The sequence below is a fragment of the Lonchura striata genome, chromosome 1, assembly GCF_046129695.1.
Source record: "Lonchura striata isolate bLonStr1 chromosome 1, bLonStr1.mat, whole genome shotgun sequence".
NCBI classification, from domain to species: domain Eukaryota; kingdom Metazoa; phylum Chordata; class Aves; order Passeriformes; family Estrildidae; genus Lonchura; species Lonchura striata.
Genome location: NC_134603.1, coordinates 97,761,637 through 97,781,077, shown reverse-complemented (window position 1 = coordinate 97,781,077; position 19,441 = coordinate 97,761,637). Strand labels below are relative to the sequence as shown.

Genomic DNA, 19,441 nt, shown 5'->3' with positions numbered 1-19,441 from the left:
GAAACAATCTAATCCAGCCACTGAATATGTTCTCTCTATCAACACACTCACAAAAGAGAAACGGTGACAAACCAGAAGTAAAACCTTAGAGCAATATAGGGGATGACACCACAGCACAAGGAGTGTGATCCCAAGCACGATGGAAAAGCCTGCAGAGCCCCTGCACAACAGCAGCACCGTGTAAGATGATGTCCTCTACAAGATATGTGAGGAACCAAGCCCTTCTCTTATTTCTTCTGGGATTACAGCACTACTGCACAGAAATGATGACAGGCAATGGTGTAACCTGGCCTCTCAGAACAGCTAACTCACTCAAACTCCAAGAGGAATCTTAAGCGGGAAAAACACACCCCAAACCTCACTGGAAATAGAAAATACTTCTAAATAGCTACAGGGACAGATTTTTAAATGTGCAAAGTCTTCCTGTCAACAACTGGATTATACTCTTATGCAAGAGGTAGTCCCCACCCAACAAACACTAAAATAAGTATATCCTTACCCAGGGAAGGTTATGTATAGGTTGCTGTACTTTCTAAATCAGAATATGCAGTACTTGGGACCTCAAATGTGCTTTTTCTAGGCTTTTACTCTCTGAATATATATTTATCATCATAAAAACCTAAGAAAATGAATACAATACAGTAACTGTTCTGCATGATATGCATCTCAGTAAACCAGATATGACTAGGTCAGAGCTACTTCAAGGCCTGTCTCTTAAGTAAATCCACAAAGAAAACCTGACATCCCAAACCTCATTAGCTTCAGACAATGCTGAAAGAAAAAGAGAGAAAGAGAGAGGCAAAGAGAGGCAAAGAGAGGCAAAGAGAGGCAAAGAGAGGCAAAGAGAGGCAAAGAGAGGCAAAGAGAGGCAAAGAGAGGCAAAGAGAGGCAAAGAGAGGCAAAGAGAGGCAAAGAGAGGCAAAGAGAGGCAAAGAGAGGCAAAGAGAGGCAAAGAAAGGCAAAGAAAGAAAGAGTAGAAGGGATGGGAAATCAGCAATTCATTCCTATCTTTAAAGACAGAGCTGACAGATGTGTGAAGATCTGATGCACCAACATCTCCTTTGATTAGACTTAAGAAGTGTTCTGCAAACATACCTGAAGGAAATAGATTTCCTCTCTCTGAAAATTAAAAATCTTCAAGGATACTTCAAAAAATAATCAATAAAAAATGAAAGCTTGATTAAAAAAAACTGTCAAAAAAATGCTATGCAAAAATATAAAAAAAAAGACATTTATAAAAAAGAGTTAGAAGGCTGGGGACCTTAAAGAAGAAGCAGCACACAGGAATATATATTATAGAGACTAAATCTCTCCCTATCAGTAAACAACCCAACAGCACAGAAAGAGCTGACTTCTAATCTAAAATTAAAAAAAAAAAAAAAAAAGGTCAGAATTTAAAAATCCCTAACAGGAAAGCACCCTCAAGCTACATAAACTAGGCAGGACAAACTTGTTCTCATTTTGTGATGAGGTCAAGGTAATCAGCCACATGTGGCTTGATGGCTTATTTTGTAAATTGCTTCAGCAAAACCAAATCAATGTTTGCTAGCAAGCCTCAGAGCTCTGCTTCTGATTGAGTACTGTGTATCCAGGAAGGAACAACAATTAGAAATACAGTCATCTGGCCATCAGTACTCTCCACAGTAACAAGCCAAAACTCATTTTGCACCAGTTATAATTAATATCCCAATAAAATTTAAAAACCCAGACCAGAAAGTACCTCCAGGTCACAGCCCTCTTGATGAAGGTTGTTCCAAGTTTCATCTGCACCCTAAATCCCACAGCTGAAACACATCCTTCTGTCCACACAACCCTCCTGGAGCAATCACTGGCAGGATATCAGCAGGACACATTTTCAATGGAGCCATGACATTTACTTCAGCTGAAAGTCTGTCCTGGTGTCTTAGGATGAATTAAATGCCTATATAAGCTGTTCACTCCAAATGAGCGCAATGCTCCATGTGGAATCTTGTCCTTGGCTGGCACACCAGGGTTGAACTGCATTGGAACAGTGGCTTTTGTCTTTCACTATTTGCTGCAAGGTCTAAGCTTGCATTAGGATAAAGTAACTATCAGAAAAACATGTGTTCAGGGGTGCCAGTGATGCTGACCCTTGCACATCAACAATTGTGATCTAACCACACAGCACCCTGCAGGGCAGGGAGTGCATGAAATATGTGAGATTAGATAACAGTACTCCTCAAATGCCACAGCTCCATCACAGAGCACACCAAGGAGGACCCAGCACTGCCTAAAATGACTACAGACGCAAAAGCTAGAAGCAAGACTTAGCCTGCTCATCTGAATTCCAGTTCTGAGTAAACCATCCACTAAAGACTTCAGGTAGAAGCCAGCAAGCACTAAAGACATCAGGTACTCAGCTATTTGACTTGCAGTAAAGGTTTTTTTTCTGGAGGTTTTCATTTCGGGGGATAGGGCTGTTTTCTGTTTTGTTTTTTTTTTAAGACTTTTAGATCAAATTTGTATAAAACTATATAATACAAACATTACCTGGAAGAAATCTCACAAACCGTGGCATGAAGTGGTATCTGGGACAGGAAACAGAATCATTTTCAAGTGAAGGACCTTAAATACGAAAAATATACAGAAAATGCATGAACAGCAACATAGTTGCAAAAGGAGAAGAGATGCAACTTTGCTGCAGATAAAATCAATGAATGGTAATTACATTTGATAGAGCTTAAGTTTCAATCCAAAAAGAAAATAAAATAAAGAACAGAGAAACAACTTGTAGTGAAAGCTTTCACACATACAATTTAAAAGAAATCTAAAATAATTTAAAAATAATAAGAACCTAACAAAACCACCATACTTTTAAATAGAACACTAATAGAAAAATATTAGTTTATATAATCAATTAATTATTATACTTAAGCCTTACAGATACAAGCACAAGTTTACCTCCTCCCAGTTAGTGGGGTGGTTTTGTTCAGCATAACAAAGAGAACATGGAAATTTCCAGTACTGTTTTGTGTTTTTTTTTTATTTTCCTATTCATCATATAAACCTTTGCAAGAAAAAAAACTAAACCTGTAAGTACCTGGTGTTAAAAAAAGAAAGAACAATCAGGAGAGACAACACTGATATTAGAATATATTTAGTATCAAACCAAAGGGTACACAAAATGTATTAAACCTGTGTGCTCCTCTGTTTAACTGCATTAAGCAGAGAGTGCAACTCCACAAAGTCAAGACACCCTACAGATACTGAAGTGTAATTGCTCTAATACTCTCATTTCTCTTTTAGAGTATGGGAAGCATTCTCCTTTGCTGCAGTCTTCACAGAAACAAGCATTTTCATCTTGTCAAAAGACAAAACTTTAATGATAACGTCAACTCTCCACAACTGTCTCTATGACACTGCTTTCTGAGTTGACTGCAGAGGAATACTGTATGAGCAACTTGTTAGCTTGTAAAACAAGGGAACAGTCTACCTGACACACTGACTTTCAAAATACCATGCACATGATTCTCTGTAATATTAAACACACAGTAATATTTGCTGTTTGATTTAATATAAAAGTTCTGGATTAAGGCAGAAATTCAATTTATTTGTGAGAATACAGTGCCAAGTTTTTGCATTTTAATTGCTACAGCGCACACTACTGAACTCTAATTTCATTTTACTAAAGAATATATGAAATTTGTCCCTCTCATGGAAAACAGCAGTTACACTGCTATTTTGAGGACCATCTCAAAGAGCACACTACCTTTAAGATTCCAGTCATACAACTCCAAAATATCTTTGAATAGATATGAAGAGAACAGTTCAAGGCCTCTCACACAAAAATTCTGGGGAAACAAAAAAATAGACCAAAATTGTGAATATATAATATTGCAATACAAATAATACCATTCATATATAATTAAATAGAAAACAATTTATAAAACGGTGTCTTCATATCTGCCAAACACTAGAAGCTGGGTTCTGGAAACAGTATTGATATATTTGTGATCATCTACTCTAACATAGCACAGTGGTCTCTTCAGAAAGACTCGTCAAGAAAGAATGGTATTGAACCCTCTTCACTCAATGTCCAAATCAACAGTATAGGCAAAAATTATGTATCTGCAATAATCTGCCAAGCACTAAAACCCCTTCCATCAGAGCAAGCTAAGCAGATAACACATTTCTGAGAAATATCTTTTTCACAGTTCACTTTTCCCCACATGCTCATAATAAATGTTTATAAATCACAATCTGTGGTATGATCACTTCAATAGCAAATATGAGTACAGCACAAATTTTGGATTATGACCTAAATAGCCAAGAGAAGAAAAAGAAAAAAGATGAAATGGGGAAAAAAAAAAAAGCAAACACATTCTTTTCATCAAGTGAGAAAGTGGGTCCTTCAGTGAACGAACATATAATCTTTCCTGAACAAACTCAGGCCAGATTAATATAAATTGTGCATGTATGATATCAGCCATAAATTCCAAACTCAACACCAAAATCTCTTTCAAAACTCATTAGAAAAGATGGTCTACAAATAAAACTGTTGCCATTTACCCAGAAGCCCTCCCACATGCTGACTTCCCTATTTTGCTTGGTGGCCATTTGTTGTTTCAGTTCAAGATGTACAGACAACATAGTACATTCACTAACAAGAAATTAATTGTTTTGATGACATTATTCTTTCTGAGGCATTTCAGGGCTGTTGCATAAGTTTAGATGTCACTGAGCAACAAAAAAGGAGATAACTAGAAAGAAAAATGTAAATATATATGACTAAATTAAATACTGATCCAATCTTCGTAGTTAATATGCAGGGGTGTTTCTGTACCTATACACACTGTTCCACTGCAGCAATTTACTTGGCAAACTCGCTCCACCAGGCATTAATTACTAATAAAAAACTCCACCACAAACAGATTATGAACTCAATGTGCTTTGTTTGTATCCACAGGAAATTTGTTTTGGCAACAGCTTATATTAAGTACTGATAAGCAATCTTCAGAGCTTCAAACTTCTGATTAAGTCTCAGCTCTGCCATTGACTTATGTGGTCCTGGCAAAGGAGTACCTTTGTACATGCCTTATTTTTGTCAGATGTAAGAAAAGGTAATGCCTACTTCAATTTACAGATATTGCATATAACTTAAAATGAAAGGAACCTTTTATAAGCACTTCTTATTGTTTGATTTTAATATAAGATAGCCTAGGTAGATAGATTTATGCTAGTACCTATAAGTTCAAGTTCTGTTTCAGCCACTTGTTCAGAACAAAGCCAGTCTCTCAAGACCTCACAAGGTGAGACACTAAAGAGTTTAATCCATTAAACATATCAATAACTCATAACATCATAACTCATAACCCACCCTGACTTTTAGACTAATTTTCTATCTTACCTCAGGCATCATCTCCTCAATGAAATGAATTGTATAGTCAATGTTAAACCTGATTACTTTGCATAGAGGAATCTGGAAGAGAAAATTTTCAGCATTAAAAACTATACAGCATCAAATGTATAGTTAATACAATTTTGTATGCAATTTTATATACCATTTTGTATGTATTACTCTCTGCTGAAAAAGGCCCTTACTAAAACAGCTGGGATCATGCAAAGACAAGAACACAAGCATGTGTAAAGGGAGTACCAGCTCCAGCCTTTACCTCAATAATAAAACACAGTGCTGACAGGAGGGATGGTGAAGGAAGGTTAAATAATGCCATCTACTGGAGATGAAATTTTCTTTAGGAGAAAAAATATACCTGTAAAACTCTATCTTCTCTCACTTGGATATTTGCAAGTGAATTTATTTGTGACACAGCACATCAGATTGATAGAGTGATCTGAAATCAAGGTGTTTTTAGCACACTGCCAATTGTGTCAGCTGTACTATCTTAAAATGCATCTTTAAGACAAATATTATAGCTTATATTTTTCTTTAGGAGACAAAATACACCTGTAAAACTCTATGTTCTCTCACTTGGATATTTGCAAGTGAATTTATTTGTGACACAGCACATCAGATTGATAGAATGATCTGAAATCAAGGTGTTTTTAGCACACTGCCAATTGTGTCAGCTGTACTATCTTAAAATGCATCTTTATGACAAATGTTATAGCTTAGGGATAAATTGCAGTTTTATACTAATTTCATGTCATAAATATTCTCAATTTCATCTGACTAGCTAGCAAGACAAACATTTGATTCCCTTTTTTCACCTTTTTAGAGTCTATAATTTGCTGAAAGTGTTTCATTTTTTTAATGGGATTTTCTGAGAAAAAAAATCTAAATTCCTAAAAGACTACAAAAATGCCTAATTTTCCCTTACACATCTACAGCTCTTACCAAATTTTACTACTCACTGGCCTCAAAGGTATGAAAGTATGTTAGAACAATTCCATGATCTGTGAAAGTGAAGCAACCTAAGGTTATTTTACATTTATAAGCACATAAATAAATATCTGAACAGTGCTGGGGTTGCAGTGAAATCAATGTACATAGCTTAAGTACAATATTCAGACTGCATATTCTTACAGCCCACTGTCAAATATTTGACTATTTTGACTACAAAAATCTACTGATATCTGCATGATAAATTACAAAGCTGCACCAAACAAAACTGCATTTCTTACAATTTGATACAGTATCAAATGTGAATACAGAACCCTCCCAAAACCTTGGAAGATAAATACACAATTTAGAATCTGAGATGAAAACCTGTCACACTTAAATCAGTGAGGCTTTTAAAAAAAGGCCAGGAATTGTTTACTTACTTCCTAACACATAATTTAAACTAGAAGTTGAATACTTTAGAGAAGTGACCACAACTAAGATCTCCTTGAACCAGAACTCCATGTACACAAGAAAATACACATTAATAGAGCACAAGGTTGGTTCTGTAAAATTGGTTTGGTATTTATAGTATGAAAATAATTTTTTCTGTAACTCTAGTAACCATTTTCCTTAATATTTGAGCTGCTGAATTATTGCTCAATAATAACCCTAACTGTGCAAACTTAAGACTTCATACTACAGAAACTTCATTAATGCAAAGATGTTGGTGTTCAGATCTTTATTTTTACTACCTTTTGCTACCTCCATTTTATCAAGTATGTTCTGAAGTGTCCCTCAAAGTGCAGGATTTATGTTGTATGCCAAAATCATCTCATGACATCAAGAGATTCCTTCCAAAGGCCTTTATATCTATTATTAACAGGAACTGCCACCACAGCATGGCTTTGTATTCAACTCTGTCAAAAAGAATCATTTGTAGCTGATCACTTCCCCTATCTGGAAGTGTATGTAAACATGCATTTTATAGTAAGCTTAATAGCTTTGCCAACAACTCATATCAAAGAAGAGTTTTGCTTGTTGTCTGTATATTGAAGATTTCCATAACTTTCTGCCCTCCTGTCATACAGTAGACACAAAAGTTGTAAAGATAAGGGGGTCTCTTTATTATTTAATGTGAGTAAAACAAAACTGCTCCTTTTTGCTCATTTGCAAAGTGAAAACTTAAATACTTGAGATAAGTTTGCCTTGAACCCCAAGGCTGAGTTAATGCTACGGGGCAGCAGTGCTTCCCATTGCCATGCCAGAGGCTCAACTCCACTCCCTCACTGACTTGTCAACAAGACTCCCTTCCCCTGACCACCAGAAGTGAAGTGTTATCATATCCATTATGTAAGCAAACTGTCAGGGTCAAAGTAATTCCTTCTCAAAGCCTCTCAGTTCCAGTATCCTTACATCCCAGTCCTGTGTTCATAACCATTCTTACACTGACTTGTGGCATTGGTGGTGTAGCCAGTAATAGATATAAAAACCATAGAAACTAACACACAGTGAATTTTTTGAGAAAACCTTGAAATAACCAAGATAATAAAAAAATCTTCAAGTATATAGATATTAATAATCTGCATATTTTCCATTAATGTTTGGTTAACTCAGCTTATATTGGAAAAGCAAGGCTGTCAGGTACCAATCATGTCCTTTTCTTGTTACATTTCCTTTCAAAACACAACATTAAACACCTGTACATATCTACAGCTTTTACAAAAATTGTAACTTGCTAGATCATGAAGAAGCCAACAGATGCTACAAAGTATTGGATACACTGAGGTAAGTTTTAAGAAGAGAGAAAACCTTTTAGAGTGGATCTCTGAAAAATTTCATTTGCCATTTAAAAGGAAAACTTTTTTTGTTGGCATTGCTATTTTTTAAAATGTCGCCAACTTAATAAACCCACTCAGCCCATTTAAATCCAATTAGCAGTCTCGGAAAGTTGTTCCATGGTTTAATTCACTTCAAAACTGTGAAACACATAAAAACATTACTTCGATGCATATCACAGCTTCAGTCACAGTTCAAAGACGCTGCCTACCACAATCAGTCAAGACAAAACCTGAGATTCATTAGCACAAATATCTTTCCCCTGTGCCCAGTGCCGGTAAGACGTTTGTAGCATACATGTATTGTTGTTTTAGAGATGTTTTGCTTCAGGGCAGAATGATTTTCTTTTTCTAAAGAAATCCCTTGTATGGAACCTAAGTACATAGCAATGACCATACTTACATTTGTCAGTGGGGCATGTGCAAACATGGAGAACCCTTCAAAGATATATTCATGGTCATCATACTCAATAACAGTAGGTCTGTCTGTCTTAAAAAAGCAAACAAAGCCATCAGGGAGTAAGCAAGAAGCACTACGACTTTTGTCACCAAAAACAAAATCAGTGTCCTAGTTCCAGTTATTTATAAAGTACTTACTAAGAAATTTGTGGGAGGTGACACAGTAATTCGGTAGTGGTATAGTCTTCCAGCATTGTTGGTCATGGGACGACATGGTTTAATGGGCTTAAAGAAAGAGGTAAGTAGAATTATGTGTAAAGTCAAGGCAAATTTAGATTAAAAGAGAGAATAAAGCATTTCTAATAGCCATGAAATATGCATTAGGAAAAATTAAATAAAAGCAGGTAGTCATAATTAAGCATTCTGGGAAGGAGGAAAGGGTGGCCTTATCTCCATTTTCACTTTCAGAAATATTTTTAAAGCTATTCAAAAAAAGGTGCTTTTTTTTTTTTTTATTTTGCATTTAACTCTCCATCTCTCTTACACACAACAGTTAGCTGTTTACATTCCAGACTGATTCATTTCCTCTCCTATATAAATGTGTTTCAGGAAACACATTTTAAAAGCTTATGAAGAGGAGCCTGGACATCACATGAGACTATCTCAAGGTACATCATCAGGACAGACAGGTATCAGCTCATTTGCTTGGGGGAAATCCGAGGCCTGAAGAGAAGGGATTAGTCTATCACCACAGAGATGGCTCTGGAAACACCATTTTATCTCCCAGGTTGTAATGCTTGACTTTGAGATCCAAAGGCAGCCAGACACCTGCAATTTCATGTTTCCTTCCAGCATGTACTGAAGCACTCCTGTAAAGACCTAAACCCCTCAAGAGTCAGACAAAATCAGTTTTTCATGTGCCCTACATACAACTTGCTGCAGTTTGGAGGCTGCCACCAGCCTGTTTGGAATACACTGAAAAAAAGAATAAAACCACTGCAGTGAGCAGGGTACTATTCTGAACTGCAGAACAAAAGCTGGCCTGTGGCAATGGCAAGGTAGCTACACTACTACACTGCTCTGGCAGTAAGGAAGGCGATTTCATTGGCTCTTCCGTCCCAAAATAAGCTTCTACAGATGCAACAATGCAGCTGCAAACAAGCTAGTTTCAAAACTAGACAGTTTCACCTACAGGACACTGTGAGAAGTATTATATCCAAGGAGAATTTGTGAAACCTGGGATTCCCAGATGGCACTGTTCCAGGGAACAGCTGCAAGTTTTCAGCAAGTTCATGTAGCAAGTTTTATATATAGTAGTTTTCTCCTCCTAAATTTTCTTCTCTTTCTGCAAGAAGAACCTTAGATGCAACATGGGGAGGAATAAATCCTGAACTGGAGAAATTTATAATAAGCTTCAGACCAAAGTGATTTTTCTGAACTCAAATAATTCACAGAAATGTTCATAACTCCTTAACCTCACATAAATAAACAATTGTTTCATAAATATATGTAAGAAGGCCACCTTTTTTTTCAAAATTTTTAAGAAAAAGTACAAAGATAAATGGTAAAGCCTACATGCTAAGGCAAGAATGCATCCTGACAAGCCTTCTGCTTCTTTCAGCAGCAGAATTACTGTTTACTTTTCTTTTAAAGCAATCACTTCACTAAGTGGGCCCGTCACAACACATTCAAGATACCAGATCTTTGATCACAAGTTCTTTTCTATTAACACAATCATGTTTCAGAAACTTAAAAAAACAAACAAACAAACCTAAAGCTAAACAAACACAGGAAAAAGTTTTCTATACTTTCCAGGTGGATTTCATTACCAGTATTGCTTTTAAGTATGAGCTTAGGTAACTAAGTGATTTAAAGTTGCAAAAGAGGTTTTTTTCACTCAACCCATAAATCATGGGAAACCCCCCTCAAATCAACCCAAGTAGGAGTTTACAGCTGCAAGTTTGTATTCATAACTGCAATCCTTAGAATTACTAATACCTCTTCGCCAGGATAAATGCCATGTCTTATTCCTGTTCTCCGGGCTTTAGCACTGCATTTGCACAAAGGTCCATCATTCATCTGTCAAGAACAAAATAGGATTCTGTTTTTATTGAAAAGTGGTTTTGGAAAAGTATGTTAGTTTTAATGCCCTGAGTGCTGATGCTTCTAAATGCCTGTCATGCTTAGATTAAGTGGATGTTCTTAAGCCAATAAAACTGAAAACACTGTAGACTAATGTTAGAAAACTGCACAGAAGTATTAGAACTTCATCACTGATTCAGAAGCACAAGACACAAAAAAACATTCTCAGCAGAATTCTACCACCCTGCTACAATATACCTCTTTTCCATTGCTTATACACACAAACAGCATGCTGATTACCTAAAACAAAATTCAGGTCCTAAACATGCATGTGTCAATATTTACATGCTGAATTCTCCATATTCAAAGAGTTCCACTGAGCTCTCTGACTGAAAACCCATCCTCAACTAAGCCCTGTGCCATGGTACAAGGCTATCCTCTGAAATACAAGTAATTCAAAGATTTTACTTGGTACTTTAAAGAATTGATGGGAATGCTTCAAATCCATTCTGTGAACAGATCAATAAAAGAGATAAAAGAGGAAAAAATACCCACTTGAGTGTTCTGTATGGGTGCATCAAGTGCCTAAACCAAAAAGGGCCAATGCAATATAACATAAAGCTGCTGTCTTTCTTTTCACTTTTACAACCAAGATCAATGCAGACTATCACCTACTGCAACAGTCTTAAGCTTTCTGCTCTTACATTATGCTCATTGATGAAATCCAACATAAGAATCCCAGAAACAAACCAGAAAAAGAAATTAAGTTCCCAACCCCAGTTTGTAATCAAAATTTGAATCCAAGATGTTAAACTCCTTTTAGCCTTTAGAAAAAAAAAAACCACAACAAAACAACCAAACAAACAATAAAGTTGCAATGCAATAGAAAAATCAGCAGAACTTTCCATGCTATTACAAGCAGTCTGAAAACAAACAGCATCCACAGTGGGGCTAAATGGCATCATCACACGTTAGATATAATGTGAAGACACCACAGGAAGCAAGAATCACTAAACCACTGTTACTGTTAGCTTTAAGCAGCTGGGATAGGGATGCAACCTTTAAGTTTTGATGTCAACCTCAGTTTCTTCAGACTGGCACAATGAATATGTGCAAAGGAACACAAGAAGCAGGACACTTCCCTACTTCTTTGGAAACTCAGTCACACAATCTTAACAATGGAGTGATGTGACAGCTTGTGTTCACACAGTTTTCCCCATACTCTGAGACCCTCGAGGAAAGAACAGGTTCAAAGAAACAGAATCATGCTCACAGGCAGAAGCATACTTTCTCATTGGCTTGTACAGCAACAAGACAGAAGAGAGTTAAAAAAACAATCAACAGCTAATTGCTCATCAGTACTCCAAAACTAAGCATCTACTGAGGCTATTTCAATAATCATCACATATTTCTGAAAATCTCATCCTTAATTCTTAGCACTGTTCAGCACGAATACGGCCTCTGTTATTTTAAAAACAAAGGCCAAAACTGAGAGAGATGTGAAGCACCTGCAAAGTCTAAGACTTGAGAAGCAATCAGATACATATCTATCTTGTCCCTAACAACACTGTTCATACAAAAAAAAAATAATGCAGAGATTGCAGAGAGCAATCATGAATTGATGGTAAAATGATGGTGAGAGATCACAAATTTACATAGGCAATGCCTTCTATAACCAACAGAGCAGCACAAACAAGCTGATCACATTTGTAAGGCAAAAGCTACTGTGGTGGCATTGAATTTGTCAATTTATTTTCTGGCAACAGTCAGCACTGCTGGAGATTATCCAAATTAACAAACAAGCTTCTCAGATTGAAGGGCTGGGAAGATCCATGCCACTAATCTAATTCCATGTCAGATGGTGTACCTGTAGATGTCAGAGTGCACGGCAATCATTCCTGTTTTATTTATTGACAAAAAGATCCTTGACACATCAGATAGATACCTATGAAAACTTCAAATGTTTTCAAATAAAATCTACACAGAAGTAGTACAGCACTGATGGGCTCACCGTGATTGATTTTAGCCTTTTCAAGAAAGATGAAGAGTCAGTCTCAAGAAAATTTTTGGTAAAGAACGTTCGGCAGCAGGAAACTCATAAACCAAACATTTCTGGATCTATTCCTTCTACAGTTATTTCACTTTTTTTTCTGTTAATATTCTTCATAGAACATTACTTTGAAGTGTGCCCAAGAGCTACACAATTTTTTCTGTTAAATATCTAAACAGTTTGCTAATTTTGTTTTCCATACAAATAAAAACAGCTAGCTATGCTCAATCATTTTTTTTAACTAGAAGCATAAATATGAATCTGTAATAGAATATTCAACAGACTTTTGAATTACCACAGTGGCAATATGCATTCCAGTATCTCTTCACATTATGATTTGTTGCATGCTAAATTCATACATTACACAAAGTGACAGAAAAATAAATTTACTGAGGTGCCACATGAAATTAGAAAATAGATTGTAAAATATTTAAGTAAGAAAGATGAAGATAGTGGATTTGCAAACAAAAATGAGTCTTCTGTGCCATGTGTACATTCAAAACAGCACTTCATGAGCTCAGCAATTACATTTAATGAGAACTACAATCTCCATGCAATTACAAAAGAACCACCAGACAACAAATCAGAAGCAATAATTGCATATTTAAAATATTATTTATCATTATGAGCTGAGAGCTTAAGGCAAAAAATTTTTAAAGGATGTAAACATACTGCCTTTTCTCCAGTTGTGTACCTTCATCTCAAGGCTAAAAGGACAGCATTAGCACATTGTTAGCATTCAGTTTTTATTAACATTGTCAGACATGATTCCAACTGAATAATCCCCAGGATTAATTAGCTGGATCCATACTCTTGAAATCAAAAGTGAAGAGCTTTGAAGAAGATGAGAGAGAAAAGGGAAAACAGGGGTAAAGAAAGCATTTGAAATAGAAGTCATTCTGCAGGTTTGACAACAAGGCAAAATTTTCAATTTATTTAGAGAATGACCTTTTGACCCAGTACTTTTCCCTCACACCATACCTGTCCTGGATCATTGTACCACAATTCCTCATGGAGACGGTCAGGGTGTGCTTTTTTACGCTTAATTTCTGCAATGACGTCAATAACATCCGAATCTGAACTGCTGGAGCAGCTGCTGTCATCTTCAGAGTCACACTCTGACTCACTGGAGCTCTCTGACTCACACAGAAGAAATAAAGATGGCTGAAAAACACTTCCACATGCTCTCTTCCATAGCAATGCACTCTCTATATCATGAATTAATTTCTGGAGTTAACATTAAAAAAAAAAAAAACCCACACAAAAACCTTGGTCTCAATATCTCTAATCTCCTATGGTACTGTGGAGTGACTCCCTTTATTATGCATGTATTCTAGTCACTCATTTCCACAGATATCCTCAGCTCCAATTTAAATAAATGCCTTCCTAGCCAAGACACTTACCAGTATGCAAGTAAAGCTTATTTTATTCTTGGAATAAAAAGCAATGTTTCTTCCATTTTTAAAGTTTAGACATAAGAGCAAATATATTCAAATACTGTGAAACTATGGTTTCACAGTACATTTTTTTACTGAATATAAGACTCTCCTTAGTTGAAAGAAAAAGGAGAGAAAATGAGAGAACATCACTAGGAAAATGTTTCCTTTTTTTTTTTAATCAAGATGTATTTTTACACACATCATAATTTGGCATAAGGTGTTATTAAAATACATCATTGGAACACATAGTTTACACAGGTCATCTGTGCTCAGCTGAAATAAGAGTTTCCTCACAAAGTGTGGAAATGTATATTCCTAAAAATAACTTAAGTTTCAAAAGTTCTCGGATATACATCTGATTAATACTGAAGTCTATTTTCAGGTGCAAAATATGCATGGAACCTGTAAGAGTAAGCTGGAGTTTCAAAAGACTAACACAGAACTTTTCGATGTAATGTATTGAAATCATAGAATCACAGAATGGTTTGGGTTGGGAGGAGCCTTAAAGGTTATCTAATTCCAATCCCTTTGCCATGGAGAGGGATACCTTCCACTAGACCAGGCTGCTCAGTGTCCCATCCAGCCTGACTTTGAACATTGCTAGGGATAGTACATCCATAACTTCTCTGGGCAGCCTGTTCCAGTGCCTCACCACCCTCACAGTAAAGAATTTCTTCCATCATCAGCCTTTCATGACCTAAAAGAGCTCCAGGAGTGCACTGCTACCCCACGGCAACACACAATTGCTGCTAACACAAGCCAGAACAGAGACAGCCTTTACTGAAGCACAAAATAAGACAAACCACTAGCCACTACACAGCTGTAGGAGAAGCTGGCACGGACACCGAGTCAGCCCAGGGGAACAGTGAAGACATAGAGCCTTAGGGTTCTCCAGAAAGAGTGGAAAAAGAAAATGCCCTTGGCCCTATCATATTTTAGCCTGGAGCAGCAGGCTTTCTTCCTCAGAGATCTAAGGAATGAGGGCTTTAGACAGGTATGCTGAGTGTAGCAGTCATGTCCTTGATTTATCCACATGAAAAAATACCACCTTAAAAACCCTACACTTAACTTTGCTAGAGATTCTTGAAGGAATTCAAATACATGCAAATTCACTGTCGAAAAAAATGTGAAGAACTCCTTTACAAAAGTGAGTTCACATTTTATTTCATCAGTATTTAGTTTTTTTCTTTCCTCTTCATTGCATCCTTTTATACCATCACCGTGTAACCATGTAATTATGCCTGTATTTCAGCTTTGGAATTTTTGATATGCGACTTTTTAATGAGTTACTAAGATAAGACCTGAGAGTTTGAAGCAGCTTACCTGGCCAACATGAAGCAAAAGTTTAAAAGCAAGTATCTATTGCTTAGTATCTAAAAAGCAAGTGTCTAAATTACTGTGATATGGCTACAAATTTCTTGAACTAAAGCAACTGACTAAAAAACACACTATGAAACACTGAAATGCTGGAAGTATGAAAAGAACAATAGTTTTCACAAAAGAAGCCAAGAAAAACAACCTTCACTGACTTCTGAGTAGACAAATTGCTATAAAAACCTCTGCCCTGTTAATTCAACCAGTATTCCCCCAATACTTGATGCTGCTGGATATATTTCAGTGTCAGAAGATCCACATGGGTGGAACAAGATAATGCAGATAATGTATGTTATGAAAACTAATACTTTTGCAGATGTCTAATCATACTAAGCAGAGCTGCACAAGAAAAATACAATACCGAAGAAAAGCTCAGATGTTTCTTTTTACAGCACTGAGTCTATCACCACTACTCTTGCTTGCTCTTTAGAAATATAAGACCAGGAGCTCCTCAAAGCCTCTCATGTGCCATTCTCTGGACTATCTGATCATGCTCAGGGTGTTTTATCCCATGGAAGAAACTAATATTCGGTAGTGCTTGATGTTCTCTATTCCCCCCTAGGCTTTCAGGGTGAAGAATTTAGCCCTACTTCCATCAAAAGCTACAGTAAAACTCCCATGGATATGAAATACAAATGAGGGATTTAAAAAAAGACTTACCAACATTATTAAATACGAACAACTGCCAAAAAACAACATTATTAAATACAAACAACTGCCAAAAGAGGTTAACGACAGATTATTTAATTTCAGAGCTTTGTCATCATTTCAGCCTACCTAAATCTTCATCCAGCTTGGTTTTTGGTGGCTCCCATGGTGGCCTGGCTGCTTTGGCCTTTGCCTGTCGCTTTCCTAACTCCTCATCAAACTTTTCATAGAGATCCCGGAGCTTGCTTGTTCCTACCACAGTAGAGTCCCCCTGTTAATAAAAAAAATAAAATAACAGAACAAAAAAAGGACAGTCTTAAAATAGCACAAGAAGTCAACATCTACTAGCATTTCATGAAAAAAAAACAAAAAGGTGGGAAAGACATCTTTCAGTGAAACATGGGAATACCTAATAAAGCTTTAGAATATTACTACATTTCTTCACCAGGTGAACTAGAAGAAAAATTGTTTCATTTGCTGGTATAGCACTTCTCCAAGTTAGCAGGAATATACGGTGCTTAAGGCATCTCTGCTCACAGGTTAAACACAGTGTATAACAGGGAAAAAATAGATCTTTTCCTCCTGGAGACAAAAAACTGTACGCCTTTTCCATGTACCACTTATCTGAATGCTAACAGACAGAAGGAACTGATGAAAACAGAGAATAAGAATAAATGAAGCCCCTATGAGGGTTAAAAGACTGAGATGATTGGATGAGAGAAGAATTAAATGACACAAAATTATGATCCTGCTGAAGGGTTCATATTATAAAGGACTGTCTGCAGTCATTTAGGAGTTCTCACTGACATACCACTTGATCCATAGGGTCATTGGAATAATAGCTTTCAGAATGGGTACAGCGAACCCAGACTGGCTTAAGCAATTCCTCATCTTCCTCTTCATTTTTTTCAGATGCATTCTCTTCTGATTCTTTGTCTTTGACAGCAGTATAATTTTTCTCTTTACTGGAGCTCTGGTTTTCAGACCACCTTTCTCTGTCCTCCTCCCACCGTGTTCTCTTTCTCTCTCTGCTTGGAGACCGGCTTAGTGGGAGAAAGCAAACAAAAGCAATTCTGTTTATTATTTTAAAATGAAAAACAGTTTGCTTCAGATCAGTAAATCATTCTATCATAAAAATTGCAGCCTTTCTAGTTTTTAAATAGTTGCCTTTCTAGCTTTTAAAGTTTTTTATTCTTGCACCATAAAGAGTACAAGAGCAATATGTAGCTTTGAACTACTATAAAAATGACTTAAAATTAGATGTGCTTTTTATTTTAAGTAATATTCAATAACTAAAATAAAAATTACATGCGAGTTTAAATAAAAATTTTTACTTGCATTCTAGGCAGATTTTTTTAAGTTAGGAGCTCATTGGTAAAAACTAAGTCACATCAGTCAAAACTACAAGTTACAATAAGAAGTTTCAGAGCACAGCCCACAAACTATTGGTATGACAAAAGAACTTAAGTTTTATTAAAAAGACTATACAGAACCAACACTTCTGTTACTCTAACACACCTTTGAACAATACAAGGTGCATCACAACAGTAATGCTTTTGAAAGAGGAGTAAGGAAATTACTTACTTTTTTTTTAATCTCTTCTGCCTACAAAACCAATAATGTTGCAATATTTGCAACTATCCAGCATTCAGAAAGGAACAGCAACATAAGAAAAGTTTCTAAAAGATAATCTAATGATAGAGAAACTTTAAATAATTTTGGCACTTTACAGACTAGAAGACTTAAGAGAAAGTCTTTAGGACACAGAAATTCTCTCTCCAGAGATTCTTCTTGTTTCTAACTCTACAAGGTCTTGAGATATTTGCATGTATCAGTAAATGATTATAAATTTAAGACACTAATTTTTTTTTTGACTTCACATGCATATACAAAACTTCACATGAATGGATAAACAGAGCCTCAAATGCTCATGAGATCATATGCAGCCTTCCTCACCTTCCTGCTCTCTTGTAATCCTTTTTGTAGGATCTGTCTGGTGATGGTGATCTTCTGCTGTCACGGTGCCGATGCCTCTCCCTCTCCCGCTCCCTTGAAAAGTTCAAAAAATAAGTTAAATGAGAAATCTGGTATATCATACATTCTACACCTGAAAGGAACACAAAAGCAGCCTAAGTCATGTTGTGCAAAATGACACCCATAAGCTGACTGCTAAAAACCCAGATGCTCTTAACACTGACCTTCAAGAAACTTGCAAAAGGCAGTCAAGTGTCCATGTCCTCCACCTTTGTCACAAAGCCATCTATCTCAACACTAGGGGTAGTTCACACCATGCAGAGGTAACATCTACGAACTCCCCACAGGATTTATTATCAGTTTTCCTCTTCTGCTCTCACGAATGGCAAAGCAGATGAGGGAGCTGGGGTTGTATCCTCTGGAGAAAAGAAGGCTCAGGGGAGACCTTGTTGCTCTCCACAACTGCCTGAAAGGGGTGTGTAGCCAGATGGGGGTCAGCCTCTTCTGCCAGGTAACAAGCAACAGAATGAAAGGAAACAGCCTCAAGTTGCATCTAGGGGAGATTTTATTTGGATAGCAGGAAAAATTTCTCCACCCAAAGGGTTATCAACTAATGGAATAGGCTGCCCAGGAAAGTGGTGGTATCATCATCCCTGAAGGCACTTTAAAGAGATGTAGACGTGGCACTTAGGGACACCATTAAGTGGAAGAGTTAGCAGCATTAGGTTACAGGTTGGACTTGATGATCTTAAGGATATTTTCCAACCTAAATGATTCTATGAAATTACTGTATTTATTAGGCAGGAAAGATCACACAGGCAGCTTTCATACTCTGCTAACAGCTGGCAAGTCATTGTGCATCTGTTCTAACTTCTAGTCTGCTGATACACTAGAAATTATAAACAGCTATCGCAAGTGGCTTGGTGGGTTAACAGAATGAGTGAAAATTATTTATGAACATACATATATATATATATTTGTTTCTGTGCTCATAATACCAAATAATGCAAATTTACAAAGCAAAATGTTTGCATAAATTATCTATTGTTTTTTTCCAGTCCAATTTATCCTTGTTTGTTGGTGCCTTGTTAATGGATTTCAGTCTTCAGAGAGAGCATACTTCATGATATCTGATATGCCTGGGAGACAGATGCTGCACAAAAAAAAAAATCAACCCCAAGTCTGTCAAACAGTTCTGAATCAAAATAAGTAGATACATTATCAAGTAGATCTGGAAGCTGTTGGCCTAAAGCAGCAATCCAAAGTGTTTGAGAAAGAACCTACTGAAAACATGTATTTTCAAAACTTAAAACTGAAGCTTGAAATTATGCAGAAA

General features: G+C 36.5%; 1 protein-coding gene across 8 annotated transcripts in view; it reads right to left on the bottom strand.

Moving 5' to 3' along the window:
* Positions 1-19,441, bottom strand: part of DROSHA (drosha ribonuclease III) — a 71,834-nt gene that overhangs the window by 46,982 nt on the left and 5,411 nt on the right. For all 8 annotated transcript variants that reach the window (XM_021552352.3, XM_021552351.3, XM_077786109.1 and 5 more), the window contains 10 exons: positions 18,088-18,180; positions 16,943-17,174; positions 16,261-16,402; positions 13,652-13,806; positions 10,537-10,617; positions 8,737-8,823; positions 8,543-8,629; positions 5,369-5,440; positions 3,731-3,812; positions 2,512-2,586 (listed from right to left, as the gene is read on the bottom strand). In XM_021552352.3, the coding sequence (XP_021408027.1) occupies positions 2,512-2,586; positions 3,731-3,812; positions 5,369-5,440; positions 8,543-8,629; positions 8,737-8,823; positions 10,537-10,617; positions 13,652-13,806; positions 16,261-16,402; positions 16,943-17,174; positions 18,088-18,180 (1,106 nt within the window). The remainder of the gene's footprint in view (positions 1-2,511; positions 2,587-3,730; positions 3,813-5,368; positions 5,441-8,542; positions 8,630-8,736; positions 8,824-10,536; positions 10,618-13,651; positions 13,807-16,260; positions 16,403-16,942; positions 17,175-18,087; positions 18,181-19,441) is intronic.